At 25.7% G+C, this 21,696-nt stretch overlaps 2 protein-coding genes and 1 long non-coding RNA gene across 4 annotated transcripts in view; 1 reads left to right on the top strand and 2 right to left on the bottom strand.

Annotated features, from left to right (window-relative positions):
* The window catches only part of LOC127283416 (uncharacterized), a 57,390-nt gene that overhangs the window by 5,131 nt on the left and 30,563 nt on the right, over positions 1-21,696 (bottom strand). For both annotated transcript variants that reach the window (XR_007843352.1, XR_007843353.1), the window contains exon 3: positions 9,345-9,406. This is a non-coding gene — a long non-coding RNA (uncharacterized LOC127283416). The remainder of the gene's footprint in view (positions 1-9,344; positions 9,407-21,696) is intronic.
* LOC127283411 (COP9 signalosome complex subunit 6) lies at positions 79-2,551 on the bottom strand. The gene is made up of 5 exons (XM_051308265.1): positions 2,131-2,551; positions 1,323-1,606; positions 935-1,100; positions 650-843; positions 79-565 (listed from the first exon to the last, which is right to left on the bottom strand). Exons 1-5 carry the CDS (start codon positions 2,387-2,389, stop codon positions 422-424), a joined length of 1,047 nt encoding a protein of 348 aa, XP_051164222.1. The 5' UTR covers positions 2,390-2,551; the 3' UTR covers positions 79-421.
* On the top strand, positions 2,808-5,365 carry LOC127283413 (mortality factor 4-like protein 1). Its single transcript, XM_051308267.1, has 6 exons — positions 2,808-2,931; positions 2,993-3,110; positions 3,407-3,709; positions 3,794-4,012; positions 4,110-4,282; positions 4,371-5,365. Exons 1-6 carry the CDS (start codon positions 2,904-2,906, stop codon positions 4,538-4,540), a joined length of 1,011 nt encoding a protein of 336 aa, XP_051164224.1. The 5' UTR covers positions 2,808-2,903; the 3' UTR covers positions 4,541-5,365.

The following is a 21,696-nucleotide window of genomic DNA, read 5'->3' as shown; positions in this document are numbered from 1 at the left end:
AATCTAGTCCGCATGAAACTATTTTAAAAGTACTCTCACTAAAAAGAAGACTTCAGTTTTTGGAAAAAATTAACAATATGCAATATATATATATATTTTTATTCAAAATCAATATTAAACGATAGTATTCTAAATCAAACTACAAAACTAAATGTTTATCTCGTACAAAATATTTTGAATCAACTTATTAGAAACAGAAGAGTATATATTTAAAAATAATGATAAAGTATAACGAATCAACTCACAACACTAAGTTTTATTTCCTTTGAAAATATGACGTCAGGCTTTTTTCAATGTCAAGTAGTAAGTTGCCCGCAAAATAATAAAAACCCAGTGATGTCAAAAAAAAGAAAAAAAAATGCCCCGCGATGATTTTTAGAAAAACAAAACTAGTATAAAAAGCAAACACAGTTGTACACAATCAAGAGAAGAAGAGACTCCTTAAACGTTGACCAAATCTTTGACTCTCATAGAGTAAATTAAATTTGTTTACAAATTGTTTCGAATCATTGCATCCTTTGGTTATTATTCCAAGATACGTCATTAAACCAAAATCATTGCATTGCTGAAAAATTGAAATTCTCAATTAGAAAAAGAGAAAATTTTTCGAAATATTATAAATATTACAATTTAATTTAATTAAACCTACATTATAGAAATCGGCTTTGAATTTGGAACTATTCAACACTGGCAAACGATGACTCAATGAGCAAGCAGCTCTCAATACTTCATGATTCCCTTTCAATTCACCACTCTCAACTGCTTGAACATACCTCAAAACAAGTTTCACTCTCGAGTGCAACATTTTAATGGCACTGTGTTGAGCAATTAAATGTTCAGCAACTAATGAAGGAAAAAAAGAAATTAAATTAATTACCAACTATTTTTTAAACAATTGCAAAAAATTCTCTCCCACGAGGTTGTTTTTTTTTACCTAAGGAACTCTCTCCTTGATCGTTACTACACATTCTTGCTACATGATCAACTCCTATCCTCTCAGCTTCCTCCGTTGCCAATGTGTAATTTAATGGTACAAACAACATTGTTGCTTGTCCATTGACTAAATCAATTACCGACTCATAAATCGAAACTGGTAATTGCTAAGAGGAAATATTTTTTCAATTAAAAAACATTTAAATTTTCGATAAATTTAAATAATTTTGATAAAAATACCTAATAATAATTATCCAATAATAAAATAATAATGAAAAAAGAAAAATAAAAAAATACCTACTAGTAGTAAAAAAAACGTAATATATAAATACATACATCAATAAATTGTAAACAAGAACTTGGCAAATGTTTGATAAAATTTTACTCACATCTGCATTTTTTGGTCTTGGATCTAATTTTAGAAGCACTGGACTCTCATTAATTTCACATATTTGTTTATGTACTCTAATATCTCTATCGTTTGGCATGTCACCTGTTGTATACCATCCAAGAAAGTCCATTTCACTGAAAACCTGCTTAAATTGTTCCTCTTTTGTATTATAATAATCTCGATCAATAATCACATCGTCGCCTATACAATTGAATAATAATTCAAATGAATTCATTATTTCAATATTACGTCCCTTTTGCTTTCCAATCAACGCTCCATACACTGTAATTTGATTAGAAAAATTACAAAACTAGAGAAAATTTTATTCTACAAAAATGTTCATTCTATCAGGGATGACAGTATTCTGTTTTTTTTTTTAAATAAATAGGCGAAAGAAGGTGAAGATCCCTGTAATATATTTAATTTTCCTAAAAATCTTCAGTTTTCGAGAGAGTATTTCGATATTGTCAAATTTTGAAAACTAATTTTCTAATAAACTCATTATCGAAAGATTCATAAACAATTGATTTCCAAGTGACAGAAATTAACAAAAGAATAAAAAGAAACTATAAACTAATCATCACTATCATTTAACAAAAACAAATGATCAAAAGTCAAAGAAGCAAAACTGTAGTAACACAGTATCGAAAAATTCATTATTCCGGAATGCAATTAGAAAAAGCTATTTTTACAGAATTGAAAAAAATTATCAATGGAGGGAATTAATTATCAAAATAGAAAAATAAATTAAAGACTATTTTAATTGATTAATAATCATCTCATTGAAAAAATTTGATAAATCTCACCAAGTTGATCAGTGCCTTCTTGTGCTCTTAACCTAGTCCAATGTTCGCTAACGTTCATTATCACTAAAGGATGGAGACTTATTGATACAGATCCCACAGTTCCCGATGATGCCATTACTCGACACGCGGTATTAGTACTTGTCGATGTTGTATGATCTTTTTCAATATTAAGAGGTGCAATTTCCATAGGAACTTCAGCCGAAATTCCATTGTTTTCATCCACATCCATTTCATTAGATTGTTGTTTCTCCTCACTCATTTTGTTTCACACTCGCGATTGCAGAATTAGTTCGATTTAATAACTCTGCTATTTATTTATTTTTTTTTTTTGCACTATCAATAATAACAAAAAAATCTTGTCAAAATCAAGACCGACAAAACAGAACCACAAAAAACACAAGAGACAGACAGTATACTCTGAAATTGGTGTCACGGAACTATTGCTGCCAACATTACTTTGCCGGTGTGTTACAAATAACGCGGTAAATTCAAAATAAAATATAATTTATCGATTTAAATAACAATGTTAATTTTTTAAATAAAATAATTCGTGTTTAGAGAAATTAAAATGATTTAATTGTAAATTAAAGTTGTCAAAATTTTCGGTTTTTACAAAAAAAAGAAGTTTGGTTGGCAATATTGTATAGGCCCTAGTGTCAAAAACAGGAACTAAATTAGCGAAATATTTATTTGTGTTTGTAGCTGTCAACAAATCAGACGCAACAATTAGTATTTTCATTTAAAAAAAACAAGTTATTTAATTATTTATATTAATGACTCCTAATTATAAATTTAATGAAGGTATGAAATATTTTTCTCCCTTTAATAAACAGTTGTAATTAACGTGACTTTTTTTTAACAGGAGAAAGAGTTCTTTGCTTCCATGGTCCATTGATCTATGAAGCAAAGTGTTTAAAATCAACAGTAACCAAAGAAAAACAATTAAAATATCTTATTCATTATGCAGGTTGGAATAAAAAGTAAGTTAAATTTTAACAATGTTATTTACTACCAAACAATAGAAAGTAAAGCGAAAAATATATCAAATGTCCATACTTTCTGTAGAATAATAATATGAATAATATTAATAATTGTTTATGTTTATTTTTACATTATTTTAGTTTTTGTTTTATAAAATATTAGATTACTTTTCACAATAAATATTTTTTCAATTAAATATTCTGAATTAAAATGTTTTGCAAAACATAACCTCTCTTATTCAGAGAACGATTGAAATTGTATTTTTTTTTTACACTCGTATTTTTATAATAAATAGTTGGGACGAGTGGGTGCCAGAAAGTCGTGTTCTCAAATATAATGAGGCAAATGTACAAAAACAAAAAGATGTACAAAGAGCTTATGCTTCACAACAAACATCTCAAAAAGGTAAAAAGGTTACGGTGGCATCTAAAACTCAAAGTCGCAGTCGTGAGAATGTTAAGGATAAAGATGCTGAAAGTAATTCAAGTACACCAAGTTTGTTAAATGAAAAAATTAACAGTAGATCGGCAAAAAATAGTGGATCTGTAACACCCACATCTAATGATTCATCATCGGATGTTCCACGAAAAAAGAAAAGGTATTTTTTCATTTTATGTAACAACTGAGAATTAAATCAGGAATCTTCAAATCGATTTAATTAATCAAATTTTTCATTTTCTAGTCGTTTAGATCCTTCAATTGAAACGGAAGAACAATTTTTATCTAAAGTGGAAATTAAAGTGAAATTGCCCGATGAATTGAAACCTTGGTTAGTTGATGATTGGGATGCAATTAGTAGACAAAGAAAATTAGCAATTTTACCAGCAAGACACACTGTGGATCAAATTCTCGATGATTATGTTAAATTTAAAACTTCTAGCAAAACAAATACTCCCAATAAGTACAAAAAAATTTAACTATTGTCCATATATTTTTTTTACAACAATAATGTTTTCAATGCATTGAAATTTTAATATGAAAATTATTTTTGCTTTCAGAGAAGTAGCAGTTTTGGAAGTCACAAAAGGGCTAAAGGAATATTTTAATGTAATGTTGGGTACACAATTGTTATACAGATGGGAACGTCAACAATATGGAGAAATAATGTCAGAAAAACCAAATTGCACTCCAAGTCAAATTTATGGATCTTTTCATTTACTGAGACTTTTTGGTAAGTTAGTAAAAAATTTAAAAAAAGCTTTTTATTAATTAACTATTAACAATTTAAGAAAAAAGAGACAATAATTTTTCTTTTACAGTAAAACTTGGCAGTATGTTATCTTATACGCCATTAGATGAAAGAAGTATTCAATTACTTTTTGTTCACATCCACGATTTTTTAAGGTACATGCACAAAAATAGTAGTACGTTATTTAGTCTTCAAGATTATGGAGCTGCTTGTCCGGAATATCATCGTAAATTTAATTAACTATTTAAACTGCTAAATTGACTAAATTAATTGATAATCGTTTTTCTACTTTGTTTTGTTCTGTTTTTTTTTGTTTTTTAAGAAAGACTAGTTGAAATTAAATTTGTAATTTTACAATTTGACGAAATAACTTGTTAAATACTATTTACATATAGTTTTTCTGTAGAACGTTAACTATAAAATGAAAATTAGAAATTTTAGATATAAGATATAATTGAAAATCTTAGAAATATAAAAATTACAAATCGTGGAAAAAACGCCTTAATTTTGGCAAAGAAAAAGAAAAATAGTTTAATGTCCATGTAAAAATTCATCCAAATTTATAATTATTTATTGTAAAAATTGTACTAATGAACACCTTATTCAACAAATTTTGTAAAGAAATGTAGGAAAATCAATTTCTAATGTATATTATTCTATTTTGTCTTTTTATAGTCTTTATGTAAAATGAACTTTAAATGTGATTTCAATGTGTAAAGAAATTCAATTATGTGCCTTCTAAATTGTAACGCGCGTTACAGAAAACAATTTGTTTTAAATAATCGTTTTTCTTAAATATTTCATTTATCCTGAATTTATTTTTTAAATTTTAATAATAAATTTAGTATTTATTAAATATTTTCTATTGAGAAAATAGAAGTTTAGAAAAATTTGTAATCATCTTTCAATCATATTTACTTTAATTGTACTTTTTATTATTATAATCATCATCATTATTATTGTCATTATCACTATTATTATTATTAATAATAATATTTATCTTCCAAATGTCAAATAAATATTTCAAAGTTCTATTGTAATTTGTACACAGTACGTAAATTGTAAAACTTTTATAAAAACAAAAGACAAATTTGAAGAATAAAATCATTTACAAAAATATTTAATATTTTTCTACTTTACTACATATTTTTTAAAATTTCAAAAATTAAATTGTGAATTATAAAGAATTAAAAAAATTATAATAATAATAATTATTATTATTATTAACAAATTATTATAATTATTATATCCTTACAAAGTTTTTTACATTGTTTTACTGACTTTTTCATAATTTTCAATATTTTAAGAAGAAATCGTTAATAGAAGTAGAAAATTAAAAGAAATAAAAGTGATTGAGATACTTGAAAATTTGACAGTGATAAATTTTTTTCAATAAAAAAAAAAAATAATCACTGGGTATTTGAGTGAAAAATGTCGTTTTGCAAGGTACAGGATAAATGAGGTTTTCCTAAAAATTTACAATCTCTCTTCCGGTTAGATTCGTTCTACCTGAAACGACGAACGGAAAATTAAGAGAAAAAAAAACTCAGGAAGCACGAAGCTAATGACCACCCAAGGATTTTTGAAGAAGAACTCGGCCCTAAAACGCACCCGGTAAAGGTGAACCGGAATCGAGTTTTAGCACGAGCCTTGTATGAAAGCGTTTCGTTTTCTTTCATCAGACTAAGCGACCCATAGCTATATATATATATATATATATATAGAGGCAGGTGCCAGAAATTGGATCCGAATTTTGGGCCCCAATTTCTCAACCTGGACACGTACTTGTATTCTACAACGAATGCTCACTAAATTTTTCTCTTTCTAGAATATCATTCCACAGTATCTATACTCAGCAGATGTTGGTGTGGCTTGTTCGCTTTGTCAAAATACAGGACCATTTTATGTATGTTATACGTTTTTTGAAACTGCATTCGAAGATTCATAAAATAAATCGTATATATATATCTATATATCTAGATCTTTTGGTCATCTTGAAACTTTTATGAAAAATAAAATAAAAATCGAAGGCGGAGTTGAAGAATGTATTGAAAAACTAGCGTCGTAACAAACTTTTACTTCCCTGTCAAGATGTTTTGCTTTACTTATTTGGTTTGAACATAAAAATTATTTTTAAGGCGGAGTTCTAATTCAGACAAAAAAAAAGTTTTTACATTATTAAAAATTCAATTTCTATAACAATTAAAAATAATATTGTAGAATTATTTGAAAATAACATTTTTTTAATAAAATAAAATTTAAACAATCAAATTTTAATAAGAATAATTAAATAATTAAAAACTGAAAACAAATAAGTAAAATAAAATTTTTTGAGAAAGAGAAGAATTTTTTTCTGTTTTTTTTTTCATTGTATTAAATGATTCCACATGGCAACCTACTCGTCACCTACTTACTTATAGGTCATAAACCCAAACCTCAAACTCGTGGGAGTGCAATAATTGTAGGTCCAATTATAAGAGTTATCAGTCTGCAAGGTTAAAAGTAATTAGGATCTATTAGATAATTAGTAAAGAATTAGCCTTCAAAATGGTGACGTTTATAACAATCAAAATGATTAAATGATCATTTCCAAATTTGCAAAATTTAATTAACCTTAGATAATATATTATTTTTTTATGAAACAAAAAATTGCAAATAAAAAAAAAGAATGATTAAATATAATTTAAACCATAATTGATTTTTTAAAAAATTATAATTATTTATTTTAATTTTTAATCTACAAATTGCATATTCTTTCAATTTTTAATTATTTTAAAATTTTTATTTTATTAAAAAAATTTTGAAATTTCATTTTTTCAATTTTCTATTCTTACTAAATCGTTAATGTATGTAGCTAAACTATAGCAACTATAGAACTGGAGGACTTTCTTTTTCTTTTTTCTTTAAAAAAAGAAAATTAGAAAAAAAACTAAAGATAACTTAAAATCTTGAATTGCTTCAACATTCTTTTATAATTATTTTCAATGTTTCTAAAAGGTCACAATATTGCGCAATATTTCTTCACTTGGCTACAAACACAGGAAAAGTATTGCACTTTTATTCCCACTTTTCAGATGTAATAATTGCGCAGTATCACATGTCATCAGAATATTTTTTCCATGTATGTATGTACAATAATGATAATTCCGTAATATAAAATACTAAAACAAAAAAAAATAATGCAAGAAATAATTTTACACTATTTTTTAAATTGAAAATTAAAATAGATAATTAAAACTATTATAAATAACTATAAATAATTAACAATTTTTTTTCTCAAAATTTCAATTTCTTTTTTCACTTATTTTTTCAAATTCAAAAAAAAAAAAATAACCGTAAAATTAAAAAATTACAATTTTTTCTATATAAAAATGAAAAAGTTTTTTGTTATTTTTGAATAATGAGGAAAAAAGGTAAACATACCTTTTGAGAGAGAGAAAATTATTTACTAAAGAGATAAAAATAGTGGTTATTTTTTAAAAATACAAAAAAATTAAAGGGTAAATATTTTTTTAAGAAAGAAAAGGCAAGGAAAATGCAGCTGTCAACTTCTCCCCGAGAAATCCCCCCTCACCCCCGTTTAAGTTATAATCCTACTTTAGGGGTAAAATATAAAACTACTTATAGAAATATATACAAGAGTCAGGAAGGACGAAAAGATGTATTTAAAAATGAATAAATATATATATCCGGAAGTCGGCGATAAACCGATCTCAGCTACTAACATCCGGTTTATTGAAATTTTTTGTCCAAAGTCCCCCGAAAACTTTTCTCGCTTGACACACGAGAAAACCGTCTTTTCTAGATTTGTGCATATCTGTATATTTCTTTCCTATTTTTTGAAGAAAAAAAAAGTTTGTACACAACTCTCTTATTATATTGCCACAATACTTAAAAAGCAATTAGGATAGCAGGAAATGTCCCGGGGTTCCATTCATGTTTTCATGATGGTGCCACCATACAACATGATGGCAATTAAAAAAAAAACTGCACGCAGGTTGATTCATTTTGACGTGTTTACAACCTTTTTTATATTTATTTCTATTAACAAATTACTTTTTCATTGAAATCATATAAAAAGTTGCAAAAAAAAAATATATTTTTAATAATATAAATAAAAAAAATAAATTTTCCCTTTGCTGAGATATATGGTAATAAAAATTTGTGACGTTTTTGATTTTGTAAAAAATTATTGAAACAAAACTTATTTCAATAAAAAAATAAACAGGACTAATAATTTGTAAATTAGTATTTATTAATAATAATAATTAATTAAAATTGGTAATTATAATTAAGTAATAAATATAATTAACAAAATTAATAAATATAATTTTTATTCGAAGTTTGACTTGTACTGTCAATTTTTGCAGTTTATATTTTTGTCCTGACAATTCATTTTTATTTAAACAATTGTCAAAACAAAAAAGTCGAATTGGAAAATTAAGATACGGCAAAAAATATTTTTTAAAAATTCTCAACTTCCGCAATCATTGAATTAAATCAATAAAAAAAATTTACACAAAAATTATTTTTTTCCCTAGTAATAAATTTTTATGAAATGAATAAAAACTTTTTTTTTCTAAAATTATTTAAACTTTGGAATTAGTTTTACTGGAACTAATTTTTATATATAGATAAAACTGTTTAAAATTACAATTTAATTGAGAACTTTTTAAAAAATATGATTCTTTTTGCTCATTGAGCTAAATAATTATCAATTTTAAAAAAAGAATATATAATAACGGTATCATTTTTTGAAATTCAAAAAGAATGTTTTATACCCAGTCATCCGCTTATAAAAGTGAATACTGAATAATTTAGTATATGGTGAATATAAAACGAAACGGAAGTAGATCGTGTAATGGATGACGCGATTTCCGCCGGAATAAAACCTCAAGAATCAAGTACGTATATATATATGCGGTAAACAGAGGCGCTAATAGGATATTGGGTAATGATAATAATATAATAAATTTTGATTATTTTCCTTCTCGTTTATAATATTTTTAGAACAATATATAAAAATTTCAGCAATATGGCTTACCTTATCAACGTTCATAAATTATGATTTTTCTGCGTCACTAATCATTTCCTCATTTGTTTCACCTAAAAAAAAAGAAGACGCATATATTGATTATAATGAATAAGTTAAATTTATGTTATATGTATATAGGTATTTATGGTACAATCATGTGACACCGTTAAATACATTCAATAAAAGAATATTACAATTATAATATTATAAAATAAAATATAAAAAATAAATAATTCCTTTTTGTAATGTAATTAAATAATTTATTTGATTTTCATAAAGAAAAAAATTATTCAGTTTTATACTGGTTATTATACTTTTATGTCAATATATTATGATGCAATATTGGAGCAATATTGTCAAATTCAAGAAATATTAGAAACTATATTGTTCCATATTGTTCAAATATTACACTTTTCTGTACACATATTGCATATTTTGGAATATTTCTTATAATTAAACAAAGTTATTAAAATATTAAAATTCAGAAATGTGACTTTAAAGATAAAAAATTTTGACATTGAAAAATTTTTCTAGACATTGAAATTTAAAGGTTTATCTATATTTTGTATATTCAAGTTGATCTGAAACCGCTAAATACCAATTCGAATTTTCGTCAAATAGAATTTTTATATTTAGCCGATAATCGAAAATTAATATTTAATTTTTTTTAATTTTCTATTTCTTTTTTGAACAGAATTATTTATTTTTATGCTAAAAATTCTCTCAAAAAATAATTTATTTCTAGCAGCTTTTACGCACGCCGAGACGCACGCGATATTTATGTTAAAAGAAATATTATTTTTAAAATTAAATATTTATCCATTTGTTTCGACAAAATATTGTCATACTTTTTATAAATGGTTTCTCAATTATTATTTTTTTTCTTTTTTGATGATCAAATCTATCCTAGACCTTGGCTGAGAGCTCTCTGACACACACGGAATAAAGTTCTGACCGAGGTTCTAACTCGTGTCTGCGACGTGACGCAATTCCTGCATTTGTGTTTGTATATTTTCATAAATATCTTATATATATGTGAACATCCGGCGAAAAGTCTCTAATATGTGTGTGTATCGTCCGAAAAAAATCCTCACATATGCAAAGCGTAGGTTGATATCGTCAGACAAAACAGGATCGAGATTCTCAAGATGGAAGTAAAACATATACCTGTACGATAAGCTCAATGAACTCCTATCAACAATTTTTTTGAAATTCTCATATATAAAAACAAATTTACATTTTCTTCTTTTTGCAAAAAAAAAATCGCTATCAAATTTTTCGATTTTTGAAAATAAACTTTTCTTTCTCATTTCTTTCCCTATTCTTGATTTATATATACATACATATTATTATAGCACAAATTTATTTATTTTTCAAAACTATATTTTTTTAAACTAAAATCTTTTTTAAATAAAAGTTTTTAAATTAGAATATAACATTTTTTGAATTTATTTTGAATTCGATTTCAAGAATTTGATAGATATTTTTTGGTACAGTTTCGAATTAAGAATCAGGAATAATTATTTAAATTCTTTTTATTAGAAAATTAAAAAAAATATTTTACAAATAGCAAATTTGTTTGCGATTAAAAATTTTAAATATGTTTGTAATACTATTTTTTAAATATTGTCATTTTAATTATTATTTTAGAATAATAATCAGATATTTTAAAAAATAAATAATAAATTACAAATATATAATAAAAATAATGTTTTTAAAATCAATTTTGGAATAATAATAATAATAATAATAATAATAATTCATTTCTTAAAAATCAAATAGTGAAAAATAGAAATTAAAACTCGACTTCCAGAATTTTGCTTTTACTTCAAAATTTTATATACATAGAATACAAGGAAACATTAGTGTAAGTGATGTGTCATCGGTAGGAAAACGATATAAGCTTTCTGAAGACGAAAAATTCTTTTCAAGTGTTTCATATGACGAAAGTTGACAAAGAGTTGCTTTTCGTTGAAGAATGACGTTACATTAATGACGAGTGCAGTCTGGTTCTTTTTTTTACATATGAGAACAATGAGCGTTAGCATTTAAATGTAAAAGATTTGTCAGAATCTGTATTAATATATTTATGACGACAAAAAATTGCATGTTTAAATAAATTATGAAAAAAAGAGTAACTTTTTTAAAAAATTTTTTTAAATAAAATTCTAAACAAAATTTTTATTTGTGCAATGTCACAATTTGCGATTAATTTTATTTATCATTCAAATTTAGTATTATATGGAAAATTTACATTAAAAAAATTTATTTTCAAAAGTCGAGAATTTAAAAGAAATTATAATTCACGTCATGCGGGGCCATAATTTAAAAAAAGTAAATAAAACCCGATTTTGCAAATTAAGTGAAATTCATTCTTATCTTTTGTTAATATTTCTCAATCAATTGTATATATTTTCCTCAGTGTGTTGGTCAGGGACATGCGAATCAGTGACTGACTTTGATGATAAATACACACATTCTAGAGAAAGGACTTTTCCCGCTAACGTCTTTTTTTAGTACATAATTGTTTATATTTTATTGTCATTGATTTATTATAAAATTATTATTTTTTATTTTTATTACAATATATTTTATCATGATTATTTGAAGATTTTAATATTCAATAAAATAAATTTTATTTTTCCCAAATAAAAGAAAATAAAAATTTTTTCTGGGTTTAGATAATTAATAATTTGTGTAAAATGAATTATTTTATAATTTACGAAATAATTAAGCATCAGTTATATTTAATTTTTTTACTGTTTTAACAAATTAAAAAAATACAGTAAGTGGAAAATATTTTTTTTGAAACAGAGAAAAAAAGCCTATTTATGAGAGTATATATAAAATTAATATGCTATCGTTATCACCAATTATAATGAAATATTGTGTTGCAATAAGTGTCTGATCGGAAATTTTGCTTTGATAAAAGAACGTCTTTATACCTTTTTTCATTTACATATATACTTAATATTGTATATATATATATATATATAAATGGACTTGAATTACCAAGAAATATCAATGAAATTGGGTTCGAGGTTAAAATAATGATGCAAGATGCTGTCCAATTGCAAATGGGGCGGATGTCACAAGTACTCAACAATATGTTAAAGTACTTGAGAGAAGAGAGAAAGAGAGAGAAAACATACATATATTGTCAATAAACAAACGTAAACAATTTTTAAATTAGAAAAAGAGCTTTCTAAAAATATGTATAAAACTAACATCTAATAAAAAAATATTAAAGTTATCTTGAAATATTTACTAATCATTCTTTCAAGTAAAATATTTTCCCAGAGGCCTATAATATTGATGTCATAAAATGTAAAAATTTTGTTTTTGTATAACTAATTTTTGCTGCGAAAAGCACGTATCTTTCAGGGTCACTGTGGAAAAAAGGATCGAATGCGTACAATAGCCAAACGTATACTTCCGTTGAGCGGACAGGTAAGTATAATAAATTTCCCAGGAAAAGACAAAATTCGATACAAAAGAGAGGAGCGAATGGACGCACGTTTATTTCTAAAAGAGATGGTTTTATGTTGCGCCATATTCTGCGGCTCTGACACTGCGTGTTGTTATAATATGTATGTACTTTTTTTGCTCCAGGCATCTTGTGTATCTTGCCATATTGCATTGCATTACAGATTACATTAGCGCAAACATACATAAGATTGGATTCATCTCAAATCATGCTCTGGCGTCTAATTTTTTTCTAGGCGAATTTTTATTTTTCGAATTAGTATATTTGACAGAATTTCTCTTTACACCATATTTTATTCAAAAGAATATTCTTTTAAAAAATAATTATATCTAATAGAATTCTTGAAAATTAATCGTCATAGAAGCTATTGACCTGTACACGAAAAACGCTATCTATTCAAGGTAGATGTAAAAAAAAAAAAATTTGCGGCACTTGCCAAAGTGCGAGGTCAGGTGAGTAACTTGGCCTTCCATGACCGTCACTTCTCTTTCGCATGATTATATATATATATATGTCCTCCAAAGTCACTCCGATCGAAAAAGGTCTCCAACCATCAGCAAAAGAGAGAAGAGTTAACGCAATAGACGCGTTTGGTTCAATTCAATTGAAATTAAGAAATGGACTCTCGAGCAAAAAAAAAATTAACATCTTTCGCACAGAGAGAAAAGTAGGGCAAGGCATACACAAACACATTCCCTTCCATTAAAAATATTCCAAGCGCGGAGATTTCAGAATAAAAGTGTCTCCTGAATAAACTGTTGCGGTCAAATTTTTTATGTACAAATTCCTAAAAAAGACAACTTCTTTTTGAATTATTTATGTCAAAAAAAAATAATTTAAACAAATTGTATTTTTTGAAAAACAAAAAATTCCATTCAATTCTATGTGAAAAATTACTACGAGAACATGACTTGGTTTTTTATAAATTTAGGTGTATTGTTATAAATCATCATAGAACAACTGCGGACGTACTAGACAACAATATACTTAATTTTTAAAGAAACAAAATCATACATGTTTTCGTAATAATTTTTCACATGGAACTAAATGGTATTATCTTATCAATTTTCCAAATAAATCGCAATTTGTTTATAAGTAAAAAGAGAGATATATACAGAGTTTTATTTTTTTAATTCTCTTGTCACTGAGGTAGGCTAGCGCGAACGTTAAAGAAGGATATTTTTTAAAATTCTTTTGTCACTGAGGAAGGTTAGCGCGAACAAAAAATAAAAAATGTAAATATTTAAAAATGTTATATTTTGTCAAAAAAAGAAGTCATTAAGAAAAACTCCTTAATGATATATGTGATACATATTGGGTTTCGAATTATTCATGAATTAAATTAATATTGAAAAGATGAAATAATTTACTCCAGAAATGAATATTCGTAAGCAAAAGAAGTTAAATATTTTCAAAATTTTATGTAATTTAACGAAAACTATCGGTGTCAATTATTGAGTCACTTATCCTAACTCATTAATTCAATATATGACCACTAGAATAATTTACCATCAGAAACTAATTAATTGCCAAGTGATATTTAATAATCATAGAAAATGGACAGAAAAACAAAAAAAAGACAGGAAGTTGTACCACAAAAGAAACCTAAAGAAAATGGTAAATAAAATTTGGAATAACTCACAATAAGTAAGCAAAAATCCATGACGAGACGATAATTTAGAGGAACCAACAAAATTAACCAAATTTAGTCATTTTCTTCTAACGAACAATTGATTTCAGGTATAATGTTAAAATTCAGGGTCATTTCAGAACACGTTAGTTCATTTTTGGTATTCAAAAAAGAAACAAGTTTGTTTCACTTCGAACAAATTCGACCGTGAAAATTAGCCCTATATCTCTTTCTTACGATACCAAGAAATACTAAACAATTGATACAGTTGGTAAAATATTGCTGCTAATTACCAAAAATATGGAGATGCATGAAAATACAACAAATTCTATTCAGTAGAATTTCCATTTAACAAAAAACCAACCAAATTTTTATTTGAGTTAAACAAATTTCCATTCGACCAAATTTCAAAAAGAAAAATATATTCTACTTGTAAAAATATTTTAAAAAATTCTAACATTTAAATTGTAAATTAAAAAATCTTAATTAAATTAAATATTCCGTTGATAATTTATCATTAGTTTATGAATTTTTGTACCAAAATATTTCGGTCGAATAGAAATTGTGTACCAATCTTTTTATAAAACAAAATTCAATGTATATTATTTAAAAAATTTGTTTAGTAGAAAAATAATTCCATATAATTTTATAAAAAATAATGTATCACTAATCTGCAACCGATTTTGGACGATGATCTGCTGGAAACACACACGCGATTTAAAAAATTTCGAACACTCCCGAAACTACGTGTTTAAATAATTAAGAAACAAAATACTTTTTCTAAAGATTTTAAGCGACCGCGTTTTTAAAAATTTCGAACACTCCCGGAATAAAAAAAATTACTACAATCACAAAAAAGTTCCAACACTTGTAAATAATTTTCACGTTCACGAATTAGAAGATTCAATCACTTCCGAAGTTATTCCATCCGCACTGTTTATGACCTTCGGCTTAAGGGACGTAAACAAAACTTCAAAAACACTAGTTTTATGCTTCAGATTAAAATAGCAGAATCAAAATCTATGGTTTAGTTAAGTTTTCTTTCCAAAATTAGAATCAAAAGTCAAATTATAGTTTTGATTCTACTTTCGTTTCGTTCACTAAACGGAAGCAAAAGTATTTGTACATTTCGTTACAAATATCGAAACAAAATGAAAATTCTACTTTCGCGAAGGTCCCTGAATCAGATAATTGAAAGCGAAAGAGCCATCTAAGATTAGTGTCAGATCACAAATTACTAGTGTAATTACCAACTAGTGTTTCATTACCAAATTTGTATTGGTAACGATTTTTGTTTAGAAAAAGTAATAACACCAAATTTCTTCAAGTTCAGATCCGAAGTTGGTTGAGATCAATCGGCACCTCAAGAATGTGTTGAAATTGGATATTTTGAAGTCATCAACAGATAAACTACGAATTAATAATAATCATTTATGTAAAACAAAAAGAAGCTTGTGCCAAGGTTTAATCCAAGCTTGTTATAAAAATTAATTCGAAGCATAAAAACACTTCCTGATCTTTTTTGATAAAAATTTGACGTCTGCTTTTCCTGTATATTCGTAAATACATAATGAAGCACATCAATAACAGAACTATCATCGAAAAGAAATATAATTAAAATGACGGAAAACTATTGAAAGTGAAATAAGCGAGTTAAATTAATGAATGGGATGCGAATGAAGGCGAATGCGGATCCATTTAAACTCCCCAAAGGATGTGCAACATCCTGCAGGCATGATTATTTCTTTCGTGCATGGACGTGCGAGCAGCTGCAAAGAGAGGCAGTCGACCGGACGAGGAAGAAGTTTACCATTACCAGTATATAGTACTACACACATATACCTATAAAAAGAAAAAATGTAGGTATATATTTGGTGGGGAGAGGATAAAAACCAAACGAAAATGTATCCGAGGCACACACAGCACGAGTCGAAGAGATCGAGATCTGATGGCATGCTGTATAGCATTCTAGCCAGTTGGCTGCTGAAATCTTCTCGTTAAAATACGCACACGTGAGTGGGAAGGGAACCTATTGCGGTGACCGGTGCGGTGTCAAGCAGCCGTGCAACAGGATGCAAGTGGGCAGCGCGTGGCACATTATCTTCGCTCTTATATATATTATATTAAGACCAAGTATATATCAGGACCTTCGATTTATGGCTCATGGTCCCAATATCAAACACGAGACTTTGAATCTCATTTTTTTTTCTTTACCAGTTTTTCATGATTCAGTTCCATTTAAATACCACAAACTTTTGTAACGCTTTTAAATCAAATTTTTAAGTAACGTAACCTCACGGCTCCCTATTTAAAGGTATCCTATGTATAGGATCATTTATAGGAACATGCATTGAAAAAATATGAGAGAAACTACCATGGTTAACCGTACGAGTGTTTACTTGTGTTGTAAAAATACTGTTAAGTAAAAATTCGTTTAAAAAGCGAAATTCTGTTAATTCGGAAAAAATTTAACATTATATAATTTATAATGTATTATATGAAAGTTGCGTCAATAATTCGAATTTGTTGAAAAAAATGGTTTTTATACTGAAGATTAATCAAATATTTTAATTTACTTGCAAAATCATGGTTTTGCCAAGTTCATCTATATTTACATGAAAAATCAATTGTCCTTCGACAGCTGGCGGTAACGCAGAATTAATTAGGCAGTGATGAGGAAATCCTATACGAATAAAAACTTTTATCTTGCGAAATATTCAAATGATTTCTCACACGTATATATTTTTAAAATAAAAAAAAATTTCTGTGCGTATAAAAGCCAAAGAAGTTTTTATAATTTTAAATAAAACAAAAAAATGAAAAAAAATGTGAACAATAATAAATTTTCTTACTATTTAGACAATTTCAATTAATTAGCATTAAAGAAGTATTTAATTAAATTTAAAAATATTAAAATCAGTTAAATCTTATATAATATACTTTATAAAGTAATTATAATATTACAAGTAGAGATAAATACAGTAAATTTCAATTTCCTAGAGACATATTATTTTTTTTTTTTTTCCATAATCTCCAACTTTGTATTTCATAAAATTTTTTGAACCGGTTCGTTTGACCATTTCAAACGCGGGAGAAGAAACCTGCTTCGATTCTGGGTCGTAAAGAATTTCTGAATATTTGCAGAATAAATAAATAATAATTTATACGCATTTATATTCGAAAGATTTACTTTTCAGTAGGTATATAGAAAAATTGTATTATTAAATTTACATTTTTAATTTTACAAAGGTATATATTTATATTATTTATTAAAATATTATTATTATTATTATTATTATTATTATTATGAATAAAAAATTATTTATTAAAATCAAAATGCATTTTCAAAAAATAAAAGTAGAAGAAAGAAAGAAATTTTTCGGGGAACTTTTGTTCTTCTAAAAATAGTTATACGCCCGCGTCTCAGTTACAAATTCTGCATTTTTGTCTGCTTACTCTTCATCTTTTGATAACAAATTTTCCACATGATTCCACACTCGGCCCACGTATGTATTAATGTCGCGGCAACGAAAACGCGGAACGTGTTCCAAATATATATTTAAGCTGTATTTGCGTGAACAAACGAACATATGTAAATTTTAAATACATATATATATATTGGTAGCCAAAAGACGGAAAAAAAGATTCTTGTCCGTATATATATATATATTGTCGTAGATCAAGTGTTTTTTTTTCTTTTTTTTGCTCAAACATGTACAGTCAGAAGCTATATAGTGTATATATAGTGTATAGTGTATATAGTTGTATAAAAAAAATCATACTCAATATTACGATTTATTTACACGCCTATAAATAAGATAGATTTATTCATTTTTTGTTTAAAATATTTGTTTAATCTTTTAATTTATTTTTTTAATTTAATTATTTTTTAACAAAATTTATAGGTTTTTCATTTAACAGATTTAAATATTAAAATATTTAAATATCATTTTACGAAAATTTCTCTTCATTTCTTTAAAAGAATTTGTATTTAATCGAATTTCAGTTTAGAAGAATTCTCATTCCAAGAGAAATTTTGAGTAATTCAAATTTTCAAATGCCAAAATTTTCAATTCACCGAATTTCATGGAATTATTAAGACGATAAATTTTCATATGACCGAATTTGCAAATGTCCGAATAAATCTATAACCAAGAAAAAGCTATTGGCGCAATTTTTTAAATTGACCAATCGGAATATTCTTCATAATTTCTGATGGGTGAAAAAAGCATTTTTTCTGAAAAAGTTGATAAAAAGTATTTTAAAAAAATAAATAAGGCGAATTTCTTTTGTAAATACAATTTAAAATTTTGCGTATAATCCACCGTTTCCGGTGTAATGCGTTTATATTTCTCGCATTTATACCATGCATATAATCTGTGGATTCTGAGACAGGAAATGAAGATTTACAAATGAAGGAAATTACATGAAAGAAGGACTTCCGCATTTTAGTTTCTATTTGTGTCAAAGTTATCGTCGTATGATAACAAAGTATATAGTCAAATAAGTGTGTGTGTGTATAATAGTCATTGGTTCCAATCAAATATATCTCCAGTTGAATACATATATTCTATATATATATTTGTGAGAGGACACAAGCTGTCAGGAAGTAGATCCACTTACGCTCTAAGAGAAATGACATATGACACAAGTGTTATATAAATCTATTATAAAGTGTAGACACTGAAACGCGCGTGTCGATGAAAGTGTGTGAAAAAAATCTTAAATTATATTTCACTTCAAAAAAGAAAAAAAATTTTTTAATTCCTCTAACTGTAAGAGGTTTTTTTTTATTCATGATATGAAAAGGGTTTCTTTTTTTATTTTTCTAAAAGAAAAAATGATTTCAGTGAAATTTCTTGCAACTTAGTATTTTTGTAATATATTACAAAATTACTAAGATATTACTTACAATTAGTGTGATAAGAAAATATATGGAAATACACATAAAGTAAAAAGTATCAAATACAAGTAATAAATACGAATCCTTGTAAACTATGAGGGTCATTTTTCAAGGATGAGGAAACCGAACTTTAATTACCTAGAACTGAAATTTTTTCATCATTTTGTTTCCTTGAATAACTAGCAAAAATATATATATATAGTTAATTTGTTGCACAATTATATGTCTCAATTAAAATAACCTCTATACATTAAATATTTTCCACTTATATTTATAAGGAGAAAAATGACAGATTTTCTAGTTCACTAAATTTTTACTTAACGGCATTAATTTGTATTTAACAGAGTTTATATTTAACAAAAGCTACCTAATTCTCTAAAAAGAAAACTTTTATAGTTTTCAAAAAAAGTAAATAACCAAAAAAAAACATATATATCTATATAAAACTCAATTTACAAATTTATTTTTGTCGTGTTGAGATTTTTATTGAATGAAAAAGAGATTTTGCAAACAAGCCTCAAGCGATGCAAATTTAACGCTATATCCTTGGATCACGAGGCAAAAGAACAAACATATATAAGAGATTATTTTACGTTATAATTAGTTGCAAAACACGTTTACAAGCATAACTATAGAAAAAAAGTTATATACTTTTATTCTATTGCCTAATTTATTGTAAAAAAAAATTTAATGAGTCAGAATTTCTGAAAATTACCAAAAATTTACAAAATTTAATTTTTTAATATTAAATAATATTTTTATTTCAACTATTTATAATGATGAACATACATACATCTGCAAATCGAAATTTGTACATGGTGATTCATCATGTCTCAAAGTTTTCGTAAAAAAAAATTAATAAAAATATTTGTGACCATGAAAACTTGTACGTCCAGTTCTTTAAAGTCCCTCGTATATAAAATCAGCAATATTATGAGTCGTATACGAAAAAAAAGTGCCATAAGAAAATGTTTTGATTTAAAAGTGAAGTCAAAATTTTAAATCAGAGTTATTTTGAAATAATAAAAATAAAATGTTGATTTAACCTCATTTAAAGTTATTATCAGCTGGTATATAAAATTTTTTGTCTCGAAGAGATCACAATCAAAAATTGCAGAATTTTGTATTAGAATTAAAGAGTATAAAAACATGTGAGTTGTCACGTACGCAGATGAACTTATATATACTATACGTTTAATAAGCGTTTGCGAATCGTGACAAATTTAGTATAATATAAGTATATGTATAAGTATTTGTTTTTAAACAGGAAAAGTTAATCGAATACATTTCTATTTCATCATTCAATGTAAATCTGAAACATTATAATTCCCCGTTTTTAAAAAAATTCTAATTAATATTTCACAATAATTTTTCTAGAGTTTATTGACCTTAATATATACGGATAGTAAAAAAGAGAGCGATGCACTCGAATATATTTTCAGAAAATAATTTTTGTTAAAAATTTAAAAAAATAAATTTTTAATATTTTTTTCAAACAATAAATATTAGATATTTGTTAAATTTTTTTACTTTTAATTCCACTATTTATACATGAAACTAATTTTGATTTTAATTAAAAAGAATATAGAAATGATGATGATGAGAAAACAAATTATCGAAAATAGATTTCATCACAACGATAAATTATTTACGATACAAGAGAGCGTAATTATACAGGGGATTTTATATATTATAATATATACAATATATATAGAAAAATGTGACCGTTGAAGGAATATGACACAAACATATGATCCAATCTGTCTTTATATATATATATATATAAAAATACGCAATCATCTGTATTTCTTGAGATATTATATCCTCATTTGGTATACTTGTGACTTCATACACTGATACATGATAATTAGTGGTAAGAGTAAACCCCGAGACCTCGGTACAAATAACGCAATCAAAATGCACGATTGTCTCACATAAATTTTCTGATGCTACTGGTATCACAGAAAAATATATTATATATATAATTATTCTAAATTATATAAAGAAGTTCTAAGTGGAAAGAGAATTATTTTTCTATTAATCTTCAAATAATTTTAAGGCGATTCAACCCATTGACATAACTGAAAAGTTGTTTTTAACAACAAATTAAAATTAAAATTAATATATTAAATTTTAAAGATAAATTTCACCATATATTGTCATATTGACTATTTGTTAAATATATTTTTCATTATTTAAAATAAGTGTATATAAAAAAATTATTATTTTTTAAAATGTAAATTAATAAACAAATTACAACCAATAAATTTACTATGATAAAACATTGTATAGGAATTGATTAGACAATAAAATACAGTAAAATTTACTATACTGTAAAGGT

The sequence above is a fragment of the Leptopilina boulardi genome, unplaced genomic scaffold (assembly GCF_019393585.1).
Source record: "Leptopilina boulardi isolate dan_hultmark-lab unplaced genomic scaffold, ZJU_Lbou_2.1 LbouV2_31, whole genome shotgun sequence".
Lineage (NCBI taxonomy): Eukaryota > Metazoa > Arthropoda > Insecta > Hymenoptera > Figitidae > Leptopilina > Leptopilina boulardi.
This window is presented reverse-complemented; position numbering and strand designations above follow the sequence as displayed.

Coding starts and splice junctions, on each gene's coding strand:
- LOC127283411 (XM_051308265.1), bottom strand. CDS start 2,389: ATGAGTGAGGAGAAACAACAATCTAATGAAATGGATGTGGATGAAAAC. Junction 1,101..1,322: donor CAAGACCAAAAAATGCAGAT/GTGAGTAAAATT, acceptor ATTTCCTCTTAG/CAATTACCAGTTTCGATTTA. Junction 566..649: donor TCAAAGCCGATTTCTATAAT/GTAGGTTTAATT, acceptor TCAATTTTTCAG/CAATGCAATGATTTTGGTTT.
- LOC127283413 (XM_051308267.1), top strand. CDS start 2,904: ATGACTCCTAATTATAAATTTAATGAAG. Junction 4,013..4,109: donor AAAACAAATACTCCCAATAA/GTACAAAAAAAT, acceptor TTTTGCTTTCAG/AGAAGTAGCAGTTTTGGAAG. Junction 4,283..4,370: donor TCATTTACTGAGACTTTTTG/GTAAGTTAGTAA, acceptor TTTCTTTTACAG/TAAAACTTGGCAGTATGTTA.